Below are 14,600 nucleotides of genomic sequence, written 5' to 3' on the forward strand. Positions count from 1 at the left end.
TCGACTGAACATCCTCGCGAAATTTCGTGGTCCTCGGGTATGGAAGAACCTGCAGGGCTATGACCCTCAGAGGGTTGATCTTCTGTGTCCAACACCACGTAACAAAATGCTTCCACTTTTTCCTGTAGCACTTAAGAGTCGCGACGATCTGGTCCTGGCAAGGACTTCCCAGCAGTCTGCCAGAAGCTCGTATACACCAAACTCTAAGGCTGCAGGAGCCAAGCCTTCTGGCTCAGCGATCTTGGTTGCGATGAAGGATGGCGCCTCCTTCTCTGGTGAGCAGATCCGTGACCACTGGCTGCTTGACTGGTGGTGACGTTGACAGGCTGAGACGGTCCGGGTACCAAATCTGCTTCGGCCACGCCGGAGCGACGAGAATCATCCTGCACCGGTACTGTTTGAGTCGATTGATGACTCACAGCAGGAGGGGCAACAGAGGGAATGCGTACAGGAACAGGCCTTTCCACGTGAAGGAGAATGCGTCCCCCATGCTCCTCAGCTGGTGAAACCTGCTGGCGAATCTCTGGTGTTTGAAGTTTGTCGCCGTCGCACACAGGTCGACCTGGGGTCTGTCCTACTTGAAGAAGAGACCATCCATTTGATCCTGGCAAGCTCCCTGCTTAAAGAGTTAGCAATGGTGTTATTTACTCCCACCATGTGAAAAGGAATGAGGAACATGCCCTGCCACAAGTCCTGGGCCTCCCTTGAGAGGCGCCAGGTAATAGGGCCGACTTGCTTCCTGATGTAGAACAATGTCGTGGTATTGTCTGTATAGACCTTCACCACCTTGGGCTTGACGGACGGAAGCAATGACTTGAGAGCCCAGAACACTGATCGCAGCTCCAGGACATTTCAATGGAGATCCTTATCCTACGGTAGCCACAGGCCTGTGGCGTGGAGACGTCTGTGTATGCACCCCAGCCATCCAGGGAAGCATCTGTGGTGACAGTCTCCTAGTAAGGGGGCTCTGGAAGTCTGTACCTCCGGCGATTTTGGAGCACAGGCCCCACCACCTTATTCCCCGACGGAACTCCTTGTCTAGGACAATCTTGTCGGCGAAGATTCCGGACAACTGGATCCAGCGGGCGTCCAGGATCTCCTGAGGGGGGGGGGGGGAGGGGGTCGCATCCACAACCTGCGGAGGCTGATCAGGTAGATACACGAAATGCCGAGCAGTGACTTGATGGTCCTCACTGTGGCGATTTTCAGTGCCAACAGCTGTCGCACTTTGCCCAGAATGGATGCTTATCCTGTCCGCTGACGGAGCCACCAGGCAAGAGACTGTCAAGCCTGGACCCCAGGAACAGCACGTCTTGCAAATGAATCAAGCAGGACTTTGGAAAGAACCCCAGATCCGTGAGCAGCCAGACGGTCCTCTCTGTGTGACCGATGGCAATCTCCCATGACTTGGTCCGGATGAGCCAGTCGTCGAGGTATGGGTGCACATGTATCCCATGTAGCCGCAGATGGGCTGCCGCTGGGGCAAGGCACTTCGTAAAGACTCTGGGCGCCGACTTCAGTCCGAAGGGGAAAGCCTTGAACTGGTAGTGCTTCCCTTGTATGACGAAGAGCAGCAACTTGCGATGTTTTACGTGAATGGGGACATGGTAGTAAGCGTCCTCAAGGTCCAACAACGACCGGAAGTCTCCCTCCTCCAGCTGGCCGAGCACATGCTGCAACGTGACCATCTTGAATTTTTGGGACTTGATGTACTTGTCGAGTCGTCGTAGATCAAGAATGGGCATTCCGCCCCCGGTCGTCTTTCTTATCAAGAAGTATCTGGAGTAAACTCTGGAGCCCGGGAGTAGCTTTGGAACCAACTCTATCGCCCCTTTCCTTAACATGGCCCGAACCTCCAGTCGCAGCTGAGGGACGTGTTATTCCTGCCAGGCCAAGGGTGGTATTCGCTGACACTTTCGCTGAAACTCCAAGTGTGTCCGTGGGCAAGAGCGTCCAGCACCTATCGATCTGTGGAGATGTTTTCCCACACGCTAACCAAGTTCGCCAGCCAGCCTCCCACCGGGGTGCTGGTCAAACCTGCTTGGCGGCCCTGGGACCCTGGACTACGATGGCAGCCACCTCCGAAGGTTTTGGAGCATCCCCTGTAAGCTTCCTGGGATGTGGAGCATGAAGGCTGGTGGTAAGAGGACGAACCCCCACCAAAGCCCTTCGAGGATCTGCCCGACTTCCCTCCTGATGAACGAAGGTGTTGTTGCAGAGTGCCTAGGGCATGGACCGTCTCTGTGTCAGTCTTGATCGCCTGAAGAGACTCATCGACGTCCTTCCCAAAAAGATGGTCTCCGAACGGCATGTCCAGGACCCGAGTCTGAACCTCTTGCCTAAAGTTGGGGGCCTTTAACCATCCACCAAGACGGAGGCACACTCTGTTCCCCATTTGACGAAACCCTGTGTCCTCTATGTCCTGGGCCACAGTAATAGTGTGGTCTGACGCTACCTCGCCTTCCAGGAGAATCTCCATCGCCTCGACACGCTTGTCCTCAGGGCCATCTTGTACCATAACTCCCAATCGTACCTGGCCAGAATAGCTAAGGGGTTTGTCGCCTTCACCTGGTCACCAAATAGATAGCACTCCTCCCTATGGCGTCCAACTTCTTCCCCTCACTGTCCGGAGGAAGGGAGGCGGAGGATGACGGATTGAATGACTTTGCGCCACCACCAAAACCACAGAGTACAGCGATGGCTGTAATCAACACTCGAGTGCCGACTCCGGAAGCCGGTATTTCTTCTCCAGCTGGTCTCTTTTCGCCAGGGCTGATGCAGGGTTCTCTTCAGCTGAGCCAAAACCTCATCCCAGACGTCGTCCAGGAGGTGCAAAGCTAAGTGGGTCTTCCTTTTCGCCTGCCGGCGTTGATGAAGGAAACCATCCTTCTAATCCTCCGGTTGGAGTTGGAAAAGCTCTGAGGCACGGGCGATCATGGAGTGAAAAGAAGCCACTTTGTCAGGGCAGGGGGGGTGGGAGAAGTTTTTGGCGGCTGAGAGATTCCGTCGTCGTCGGTGTCAGTCGTTGCAGTGTCCGTCCCCGTGTCCCTAGGGCGGGGGGGGGGGGCACTGGCAGCTGGAGAGGTGGGGTGGGATGCCTCTACCTCTTCAACGGTGGTGGCCCCGGTGTCAACGGGGTCATTGCCGGCAGCGCCGTCGGTGGAGGAATTCTCTTCTGTATCTCAGACACCAGAGTGTGGAGGGTCAAAAGAATGTCATGCAACAGATCTCTAGGAGGTACCTGGGGAGAAGGGACGCTGGGCCCAGCGCCTATGTCGTCATCCCCACCAACGTCGTCACCTCCAGCGGCCACTACCTCCTCAACGTCGTTGTTGTCTCCCATATGTTCCTGGAAGGTGTGGACGGAACCCACGTCCTCTCCGTCGGAAGATGAAATATCCTTGCCCTGGAGTTCTTCCACCCGCCCCCCTCTTTTTCGAGTTCTGAGGGGGTCAGTTTCGGAATAAGGGCTGGCATCCTCTTTTCAGGGGTCTTCCACTGGCTTGGTCAAAGCCTTCCGCCTGGGAGGAAGAGTCACCCTGACAGCCGTCGGTGTACCCTGGACCGGGTCCTCAACTTTCGCCTTGGAAAGGGCCGCCGCCACCAGTTCGATCGACGAGGACGTTTTTGCCTGCATCACCTGGGCCTACACAGGCAGTTCAGACAACTTGTCCTGCTTGACCTTCTCCGGTTTCTCACACAGTTTCCGCAGGGTAGCCGACTTTCTCTTCGACGAAGAGCTGGAGCGGTGGCTGCAGACTGAAGCCGCTGGAGATGAGGAGTGCACCCTTATCGTCATGGGACCCGCTTGCGTGGGGGACACGAGGGCACTGGACTCGCAGTGCCTAGCCATATCATGGGCCCCCACAGATGGAGAGCCCTCAAAGGACTTAAGAGGCCTGCTCTGGCTGGCTGGATCCGGAAGAGGCGTGCCCCTGTGAACCACACGCAGCAGGGACCCTGGCGTTGAGTCACGCCACTAATCTGCTGTGTCAATCTTTTAGTGCGCTTGGTAAAGCCACTACAGATCTCGCAATCTTCTTTCTTGTGTGATGGGTGAAGACAATAAAGACATTGGGAATGCTCTTCCTCCACTAAGACGTTCCACAGGCCACTGACGGAGCAGAGTTTGAAAAGGGAAGAGCCGTCCTTCCTCTATTCCGCCATGGTGTAGGCCTGATGGCCTTCCAGAAGTTTCGAAAAGAAACACTAGACGATCCTGCTCTTGAGGGGCGACGAAAGATGCTGAAAAACGGATCCCAGTTAGTCGGATGTAGAAGCTGTTAGGGAGAATTCTCAGAAATGTGTTAATTCCCCTGTACCTTTGAGACCTCCAGCTCTTTTTGCTGGAATTTAGGACTTGTTATCTCTAACCTGGAGAGAGATGGACTTTTTCACACTTTCTCATGTATTTTTCTGTGATTTAGACTGTGTTTCTGTTGAATTGTAGTCTGACAAACTCCATAGGAATCATTTTTGCATTTTGTCACACAGCAAATTTAAGTGCAGTGGCACAGGGAAGTCTTAGATTTCCCAAACTACTGTTTCCAAGAGCAGTGAAGTGAAATTGACTTTACTCACATTTTGTAACTGTCTAGACTCAGCACACACTATATTACAAAAGGGTACTGGAGGGGTTACTTAGTGTCCCCTTGTCTAGTTTCTCATGTAACATTATTATGTTACCCTTTCAACAATTAATGGCTGGTGGCAGTGGTTTACCTTTTCCTACCATTGTGTGTTTCTACCACGTGCAGTAATTGCAGCTGCAGTAAGACACGCATGGGTGCCCATTTTGTCAAAATGACCCCGGTCTTCTTTTTTCGCCATTTCTTATTAGAAAGGTCCTTCCTGAGATTTACTCTGCGCACCAAACCAGGTTTGGTCCCTTTGTTCATTTTGTCTTTGGTGGAATTCACTGGTGAAGCCCGCCTCTGGCTCCAGCGTGTCTGACAGGGCAGGAAGTGAGGGAGGTGCCCAAAACTCACTGTGCTTAATCCCCTTGGTTACAGGAATGCACCCAAAGGTGATTGGCCGGCTGGCTGTCCTTGGAGGACAGCACCCTGCTGTGTCAGTGACAGCTAAGCTGCAAAGGAATGGGAGAAAACAGCATAAAAAGGTGAGGCTTTTGGCTTGGAAGGCAGAATCGACCACTGGACGAAGACGAACTTGGAAGAGACGCTTGCTGCAACTCCTGGACCGTTGGTTTGCCTGGTGAAACCCTGCTGCATTGCTGAAGCTCCTAATTCGCCTCGACTAGAGAAGCCCTGCAATGGACGACTTCTCCCCTTGGGTTCGTGGGACCAATCAACCCCAAAGAGAACTCATCTGGACATCCTCTCGGAGCTGGCTGTACTTTCATTGTTCCTGCAGGAACAGATTGCCAGGGAGAGGAACACCAGATCGGGTGCAAGTCAGTCCCGAGCTACAGGAAGATCCTCCACACTCCCATGAAGCAGAACTAACCAAGAATGAGCCACCTCACCAGAGTGCTGGATTCCAGATGCAAGGAAAGCCCATAAAGGTATCAGAGAACCACGGTGGTGCTGTTTGCAAAAGCCAAGAGGAGCTGACACTGCGAAGTGCCGCTGATCTGAAGTTTGCCCATTGCTGCCGCCAACCTTCCATTCGTAGTGCAGGAGTCCCCAGATGTCCAACTAGTTTTCATCAAACCAAAGGTACTGTAAAATTTAAGAGACTTACCTCTTGTTGTGTAGCCTTGCTAGCTCTGAGTTGAAACTTGTCTTGGTTGCTCTTGCAGAGCTGCTTGCAGCTTTGCCCCTCACAAGCCTCCCAGCTTGTAGCCCTACAGCGATTTCATTTTCAGCAAAGACTTCTAAAACATTGCGCAAGACTTTACCTACCTGCAAGAAGTGCTTCAGCTCACCTAGACTTTTGCTCCTGGCTTCCTGAAAGACTCTTTTTACCTCTGACTTTGTGCTTTAACTATTCCCCAGGAAAGGGTTAATTTACTTTGCATTGGAGAGCCCAAAAAGGACTTACCTGCTTAAGAATATTTGTTAACCATTGTTTTCTTTCCCCCTCTTTTCAATTTAACACTAATCTCAGTATTGCTCTAAACGTACTAGTGATATATCAATGTCCACATAGTCCTAGTTATTTAAGTCACCTCAGGCTGTAGGAAGTGTGTGTACTATCCCAAATGGGTATCTACCGATTTATTGAAAATGAGTGTGCGTAGTTTTGAAGTATATTATTGAGTTACACATATTTGCTCCCTTCTAAAGAAGGCTTATTCAACTGAGTGTTAAATTAATAAATCATTGTTTATTCAAGAAACCTGAGAGTGTTTATTTGGATACTTGTCACTGTGAATCTCTGTGTGATAACACTACTGCTTACACTGACCCTTCTTGAGATAAGCCTCGCTGCTAAGTTACTCTACCAACTTGTGTAGTACATGCTTATACCAGAGTTTGGGTTAACTATTGCCAAGAGGACAAGGTTGGTGCAGTCTCCCACAGTGTACTGCATACAATCTTGCCTAACAGCAACGCTGTTCGACGTGATCGCATGGACCGTAAGTATTACATGCTGTGTCCAGTGACATTTTTTTATTGCAGAAAGGACAGAATTGAAAAGGTGTCCTTTCCATAATTTTGTGTAAATGTAACGGCAGCCAGACAAGCACAAGAAGAAAGGAATGTGAAAAGAGGCATTCGATAAGAAGAATGTAAATGCAGAAGAGCCCCCTGCTCTTCCTACTGCAAAAGGTCGAAGACTGGTGAAGGCCGTCGAGAAGGCAATGTCTACCAAAGCTTCAGACGGTAGTCGCCAGATGTTGAAGAATCATTCGGAGACAGCTGTCAAAAAGATAACAATATTAAATATCAATATAACTAAACTGCAATATATATGTAGTAGCAAAGCTAAAACCTCTGCATCAGGCGACCAACCACTATAGTGGAAAAAAACAATCTGACAGACCTTGAAGCGTGAAGAATCATTGGTACAATCCACATTACACAGGGATAGAATTACAAACGCGCCCAGTCACCGTCCCTTTTCAAAGTTCAAAAACAGAATAAAATGCACTTCACCTACCACTAGCTATCGGACTATGCACAGCATGTGAATCTAAGCAGAGCCACACATCTCAGAAATATCCCCCTAGCTGTCCAGTCATAGAAAACGCCTCGACAGCACAGCACCCGACTAGCCAGACCTAAAACCGACACCGAAAGTGACCTCTGAAGCAGAAGCCCCAAGACCACTTCCAAAGCAACCACCACTCGAAGTAAGTGGGTACAGCGCATTTAGAAACCCCAGGGAAGAAACCGCTGTAAGGTAAGTGAGTTTACATACATGGTTCTCCAATCCTCCTGCCATAAAGCTTAACGGGCACAAAGTGCTAACCCTACATCTCTCATGCCTGGTCGTGATCAGTGACGTTCTTGCAAAGGTTACATCTCTGGACTTTCCCTAATTTAGTATTATTGGGAGAGGAGCAATAGAAAAATCTACTTTCTTGGTTTATGCATTCCTGGAAGATGTACACCTACATGTTGGCTTGGTCAATAGTTGATCTGCTACTTTAAAAGCCTCCTAACTCTCTACAAAGGGCTAAACTGCGGGACTTGTGACACTTGGAGAACCAGCACCCATCCTATTTTGAGGGATCGACTTTTAAGTGCTAGGACCTTATATTATAAAGCACTGCAATAGTGTTTAAATTGTTTTCTGAATACTTTTCTGTTACTACCTGGTTCTACTTTACTTATCTGTTTTTCTTTACTTGCTTTATTGTATTACCTTTGCTAGTGTTATTACTGGAATCTGTCCTAAGTGGAAGAGCACCCCATGTTGAATATATAATATATATATATATATATATTTATGTTTTATTGGTTAATTGTTACATTTAAAACTTAAACATTACATCAACATTAATTCCTTCACAAATAACTTCAAGATTTCAACTGTTCATTTCGACATGCATCCTTCATTTTAGCTGTCAGGCTTCTGAGTCAGTTCTAATGATTCCACTGTATATATGTGCATAGAGTGAATTTAGTAATTTTACTTAAATGTTAATTACTTTGCAAAAGTGTTTTTTTCAAGGCCTAATAATTATTTTCATGCATACTGTCTAACTTTCATTATTAAGAGTGCCCTCCATGTGTGTCATTAAACCATTCACCACCCCCACACTCTCCTGAGGTTAGGCGTTACTATTTAGTCACATGCACTGATAGAGTTTGGCAAAACAATGGTGTCTTTTCCTGTTCACTAGAATAGTGGGGCCTCTCAGAATCTGTCCAGAGTTAACTTTTTAATAGTGTTCATGCAAGAAAACCAATCATTCATTCATTCAATTCAGACAAGGATTTTTACCCTAAAGGTGAAACAGTATACTTACGAAGGTCAACAAGGTCTCCAGGATTTTAAAATCTCCAGATAGGTTCAATTCTTTCTTGACCTCTGCAATTACTTTGGCCGAGTCAATGGCCAGGTGAAGCTGGTAGTACTGTTCGATCTGCTGAACACGGAGGTCTACCCATTTTCCATGGTCTGTCGGGGCAAGGCAACACATCATTCTCAGTTCTTTCGTTAACTCTTCATAATGATCCTTGTAGCTCTTGAAAATGTCATCCACCACTTTGAATGTCAGCTCTCCAGATACCAGATTTTTATATATATCTTGATACTGTTTGAAACAAGGGTAAAATAGGTTATCGTTCAACTCTTCTAGTGTCAGTTCACCGTTAGGATTATCTTCAGCTTCGTCCACAATAAAACGGGCCTCCCTTTCCCAGCAGAGGTTAAAGATGCCACTGTCCTTAAAGTTGTGCAACTGCTCAGCCATTTCCTTATCATCCGGACACAGGTTGTAATACGTCACTGCAACTACTGCCGACACGTTGGGAGAGCCCAGCAGTTTCACTTCCACTATTTCATCCATTGCTTTCATGCCTAAATCAGAAAAGTGGATCCTCTCAAGATCACCTGTGTCAACTTCAAAAGAAACAAATCATTAGAAAAAGGTTACCAAATGTAGCCAAACAGATGCACATCTTAGCTTTGTCTTTTTTTCTGCTTATTTTGCCTTAATTTCTGGCAGAAAATGTCAAAACATAGTCAAATCCAAAGAAGAGAATCCATAAAATAAAACAAATCACATTCATCGGCTACACTGTTCTACCATTCAACAAACCTTGTTCAATTTACACATGTTCAATTAATTCATGTTGTTTTATTAATTGCAGTTTGAGAACCAAACTGATATCAAAAACATGTTGCACATACATTATACATAAACGTGCATTTAAATTGTGAGATAAATTCTGCTTGTGCTGTGTGGAAGGTTGAGTGAGTAACAGTCTCGAATGTATGCTATGTGAAAGTTACACCAGTGGCAGTTGGAAGCCGAGAGGTGTTGGGGAGAATTTGCCCCCCAATTTTCAGGTACAGATTGTATGAAAATCTATCCTAACGGTAAGACAGGGTTCTAATCAAAAGATCGTGCAATATACCTCTATGGAATTGCAATGGTAGATCAGTCTTGGCTTCACTCAAAAGAAAGGTGAAGGTTTGTGTATAGGTACAGTTAGTCCCAATAGGTAACCCAATAAATTAAGACTACACAGGTATACCAAAATATGCACACACTTTAGTATAGAATTACACAGAGCAACTATCAGCTCATATAAGCACAGCAAAACACAGTATGTATATGATAGTTATGATAGTTTATTTATGACACGCTTAATACCCAGAGGTTTCTAAGCGCGGACCCGGGGATCGAACCTGTGTTGCTCCATGTCGTCTTGCTTCCAAGGCGAGCACGTTGCCCCTGAACTATCCTCCCAAGACTCAGTAAAAATGACTGCATGACAGAGCCTTCCCATTCCTAAACTAAAGACCTGCACCTGGTGGTAAACTCTATACATTATAATGCTAATGGGTGGGGAGAAAATGGATTCCTACACAAACCGATAAATACATTCATGCATCCTGTAATCACCATGCTGGTCGATGGGCTGAACAGTTGTTCTTCACAACCTCTAAACAGACATACAAGGGAAATTGTTAGACACAATAAAGTCCAAAGAGGGAGTAAAAGGGCAAAATGAAATTAGAATTAAGGCCCAGAGGGCTATGCAAAAATACAGTAAGGAACAAGTTACTTACGTGTAACTGTTGTTCTCCAGCATGAGTCTGGCATGGATTCACATGCGCATGAATATTCCCTGTCGCCAGGCGTTAGGGAAAATTCTCTTCTATGGCTAATTCCCCTTACCTATAGAGTCCCCCAGGAGCTTTGCTGGATTTGAGGGGTTTATTTTTTTCTGCTGCTAAGAGTGAGACCCTTTTTTCCCCACTTAGGCAGATTGCTAGTGTGTGTTTTAAGCTATCTTGTGTACTTACGGTCTATGGGGTTTTTCTCACCCTCATAGGAATCATCTTTTTAACATGTGTGGTACACAGCACCCTCCGTGCCGTACCACAGGGGTGTCATAGCGACTCCCAAACAGACTTCATACCCTGGGACGGACTACTGTCTCCCAGGGCATGTAAAGTCCCCATTGACTTTACTAGTCAAATCTTATGAACAAAACCAGTACAACCCATCTTACTATGGAGGTACTGGGAAGGGTTAATAGTTTTTCCCTAGTGTTTTATTTCGAGGGGGTACCGTACAGTCCCTCTCTCAAAGTTTCTGGCTGGCGGCAGTGGTTACTACCAAAAATATTCGACCGCAACTATTTTCCTATGGGATTTTCCCATTGTTCGAGGCTACCACTTTTACTGAGAGCCTCTAACATACCGCCGGTTTATTTTAATATTAACTTTACTCAGGTAGGTTTTTATTTCCAGACTTTGATTTAATTTCTTTCTCTATAGTCCTAACCCTGGTCGGGGATCCTTTGTTCGTCCTTTTGGCGGGCTTCTGCACAGAAGCCCTCCTTTCGGCACCATGGAGTCTGGGGCAGACAGGCTGTGTGGGAGGGGGAATAGGCACCCTAGATAGGGTTGTCTACGCAACCCAAGTCGCACTCTGCCCTGATAGGTTGGGGGGTTCTCCGGCCAGGAGAGCCACCCCACTGTGTGAGTGACAGTTAGGCTGTATGAATGGGGGTCTTGCTGCATAAAAGCAGGGTCCTGAGGACTGGAGGACAAGACGTCGCCACTGGAACTAAGAAGCCGAAGAGGAGAGAAGCCAAAGACATCTGCAACGACAACCACTGGTGAAGCCCTGCTGCAGCGTCTCACCACTTTTCTCCACACGACAAGAGGAGATCTTCATCTGCAAGAGCCTTCTTCCCTTGAGCTGGTGGGGCCAACTAGTTTGCCAATCGCCTTCCCGGACCTGCCTTGGTCGAATCGCCAGTGCTAAGCACTAGGAGACCGGATAGCCAGGCACCCGTCCACCCGGACCACGATTTAAAGGAGTGTACCATTCATTTTCGTTTGGCAGCACCGCGGCTGGTTTCATCCCTTGGCAGTGCAGTAACTCAAACCTTCCTCCACGAAGGAGAGCCTCTCTTCCTCTGCTGGATCTCCCGAACTGCAGGAACTACCGCCACCGCAGGAGCCTCTTCTGCATTTTAAGGTACATTGTTCCGCCAGGCCACCCTTGTTGTTGGGTACTGCTAAAGGTGTTTTAAATCATTTACCTACCTATTGGGTTGCCCGCCCCTCTCATTTAACATTGTCTTTCACCTTCTGCAACCACCTTTTCGAATCGTTTAACCAAGACTTGACTGCAGCTACAAGAACATTTTGCTCCTGAGCACTTTGCCCTGTACCACTGACTCTGGCACAGGCCTATGACTCTGGCTCAATCTGTTACAACTGTCTTCTCTAGATTGCTTCTCACCTAGAAATGTGTTGGTGCACCAAACTCTTACAAGCACTTTTTCCTTCTCTCTTTTTAAACTTGTTAAGTGCCATTTCTGCTTGGTTTTCACTGTGTCGGTTTGCTCAGTCTTCACTCTTGCTCAAACTTGTCTACAATTTAAATAGGGAGTTGTATATACTTTTCTTGACTGATTTAACTTGCTTTTATAATAGTGATTTGTGTGTGAACATCAGATTGTGTAAAATAAATATATATATGCTTTTTGTTATAAAGCTTTGGTCAGTGTTTCCTTGTTCCTTAAGTGCTGTAGTCCTAATGTGTAAACCCTGAATACTGCTCATCTCCCTCTTGAGATAAGTGACTGCTCAGCCACAGCTACCAACTAAATCTTTGTGGTACAGACTGATACCAAAGGGGATTTATTGCTCATACCTGTAGTCTTAATCTTCTGTAGTGCTCCCTAAGGGAACTGCACAGGATTCGGCCTAACATCAGGCTGGGAATCCTCGGTAAAGAAAGAAAATCAGTTTCAGTTTCGTTTCTGAACTGTCTTTCTACCAGAGCCCCTCCTCTGGCAGCCATCTTCAGATTTGGTAGCACGTAAAGTGGCAGTAGGACCAAGAGAAGAGCCGCAAAGGGGTTGGAGGGAGGGTTCGCATGTGAATCCATGCCAGACCCATGCTGGAGAACAACAGTTACAGGTAAGTAACTTGTTCCTTCTCCAGCATGGGGTCTAGCCTGGATTAACGTGCTCATGAATAAAAGAAAACATAGCAGTACAACATGCACAAGCATCTCAACATTAAGCATCTCTTACCTCACCACCAGGGCTCACCTTCAAGCGAACAGGTTGCGCAGCACTGCTTCGCCGACTCTGGACTACTCCCTGGAATCCTGGTCGAAGGCAGTAGAATTTCGTGAAGTTGTGCGTCGACCTCCACGTAGCCGCCCTGCAGATGTCTAGCAGGGGCACACCAGACAGGAACGCCGTATTAACAGCGATCCCCCTGGTCGAATGGGCTCTCGAACGGCCAGGCAACGGTCGGTTTGCCAACCGATAACAGTGCGTGATGCAGCCGGAGAGCCACTTGGAGACAGAAGCCTTGGAGAGGGCCTTCCCTTGGTTCACAGGTCCAAGATTCACAAACAGCTGTGACGTCTTCCGAAAACCCTTTGTGCAGTCCACATAGAACTTCAGCTCTCTAGCCACATTCAGCGAGTGCAAAGTCCTCTCCGCGGCGACGGGAAGAAAAGAGGTAACACCAAGGGTTCGTTGAGATGGAAGTCCGACGGCAGCTTTGGCATGAAGGAGGGGTGCGTCCTCAGCACGACCCTTGTTGCGTGGAAAGTCAAGTACGGCGGCTTACAGGAGAGGGCCTGGATCTCTCCCACTCGTCGTGCGGAGGTGATGGCCACCAGAAATGCCGTCTTCCACAACAGGAATTTCAGGGGTGCCGAATGCAGAGGCTCGAGCGGAGGACACATGAGCCTAGTCAGCACCACGTTAAGCTCCCATGCCGGGGCCTTCACCAGCGGGAATGAGCGGAAAAGTCCTTTTATGAACTCCTTTACCAAGCAGTGCTACCACAGCGACGATCGCCCGGGAGTTCTGGTGTAACGGGAGATAGCCGCCAGAGGGATCTTGATAGAAGTGTGAGCCAGCCCCGCTTTGGCCAGCGACAGTAAATACGCCAGCACTTTAGGGGCCGTAATCCGTAGAGGGTTTATCTTCTGTGCACGGCACCAGACGGTACACCTCTTCCATTTATGTCCATAGCCCTTAAGAGTCGAAGAAGCCCTGGCCTTGGCAAATACCTCATTGCAGTCCACCGTGATCTCGTATCCTCCAAATTCTAGCGCTGCATGAGCCAGGCCTGCAGGTTCAGCGACACCGGGTCGTGGTGCAGAATCGTGCCTCCTTCCCTGGCGAGAAGATCTGTGTCCGCCAGGAAGCTTGATTGGAGGGGACGCCGACATGCCCAGAAGGTCCAGGTACCATATCTGCCTCGGCCACGCCAGTGTGACCAGGATCATCCCGCACCGGGACCGTCTGAGTTGACTGATGAGTCGCAGGAGCAACGGCAACAGTAGGAACGCGTAGAGAGACAGGCGGTCCAAGGGGAATGAGAACGCATCCCCCATGCTCCCCGGCTGGGGAAACCTGCTGGCGAACCTGGGGCACTTAGTGTTTGTTGCCGTCGCAAACGGATCGATCTGTGGATTGCCACATCGTCGAAACAGTAGATCCACCTGATCCTGCCGAAGTTCCCACGCGTGGCAAGAGCCCAACTCCCTGCTGAGCGAGCCGGCAACAGTGTTCTTTACTCCTGCCAGATGGAAAGGCACCAGAAACATTCTCTGGGCGACGGCCCAGTGCCACAGATTCTGCACTTCCTTGGAGAGCTGCAGATCTGGCACCCCCCTGCTTCCGAATGTAGAACATCGCGGTGGTGTTGTCGGTGAAAACCAGCACCACCTTACCCTTGAGGGACGGGAGGAATGACTTGAGGGCCCAAAACACGGCTCAGAGCTCCAGGAATGTGATGTCTAACAACCTCTCTTCTGGGAGCCATAAGCCTCTTGCGTGGAGATGTCCTGTATGTGCACCCCATCCCTACAGGGAGGCGTCCGTCGTCGTCGCCTCCTGGTGCGCTGGGGTTTGGAAGTCCGTGCCCGATGCAAGATGCGCGCGGATAGCCCACCACCGGATTGCTTGATGGAATTCCTCGTTGAGGGCGATCTTGTCCTCGAAGCTTCCCGCCACTTGCAACCAACG

The 14,600-nt window shown here is 48.7% G+C and overlaps 1 protein-coding gene across 3 annotated transcripts in view; it reads right to left on the reverse strand.

The window, feature by feature from the left end:
- Positions 1 to 14,600, reverse strand: part of RNF213 (ring finger protein 213) — a 3,248,263-nt gene that overhangs the window by 1,763,537 nt on the left and 1,470,126 nt on the right. For all 3 annotated transcript variants that reach the window (XM_069655189.1, XM_069655190.1, XM_069655188.1), the window contains exon 19: positions 8,381 to 8,976. In XM_069655189.1, the coding sequence (XP_069511290.1) occupies positions 8,381 to 8,976 (596 nt within the window). The remainder of the gene's footprint in view (positions 1 to 8,380; positions 8,977 to 14,600) is intronic.

Source organism: Ambystoma mexicanum, chromosome 3q (assembly GCF_040938575.1).
Source record: "Ambystoma mexicanum isolate Mex_15411 chromosome 3q, UKY_AmexF1_1, whole genome shotgun sequence".
Taxonomy (NCBI): Eukaryota; Metazoa; Chordata; class Amphibia; order Caudata; family Ambystomatidae; genus Ambystoma; species Ambystoma mexicanum.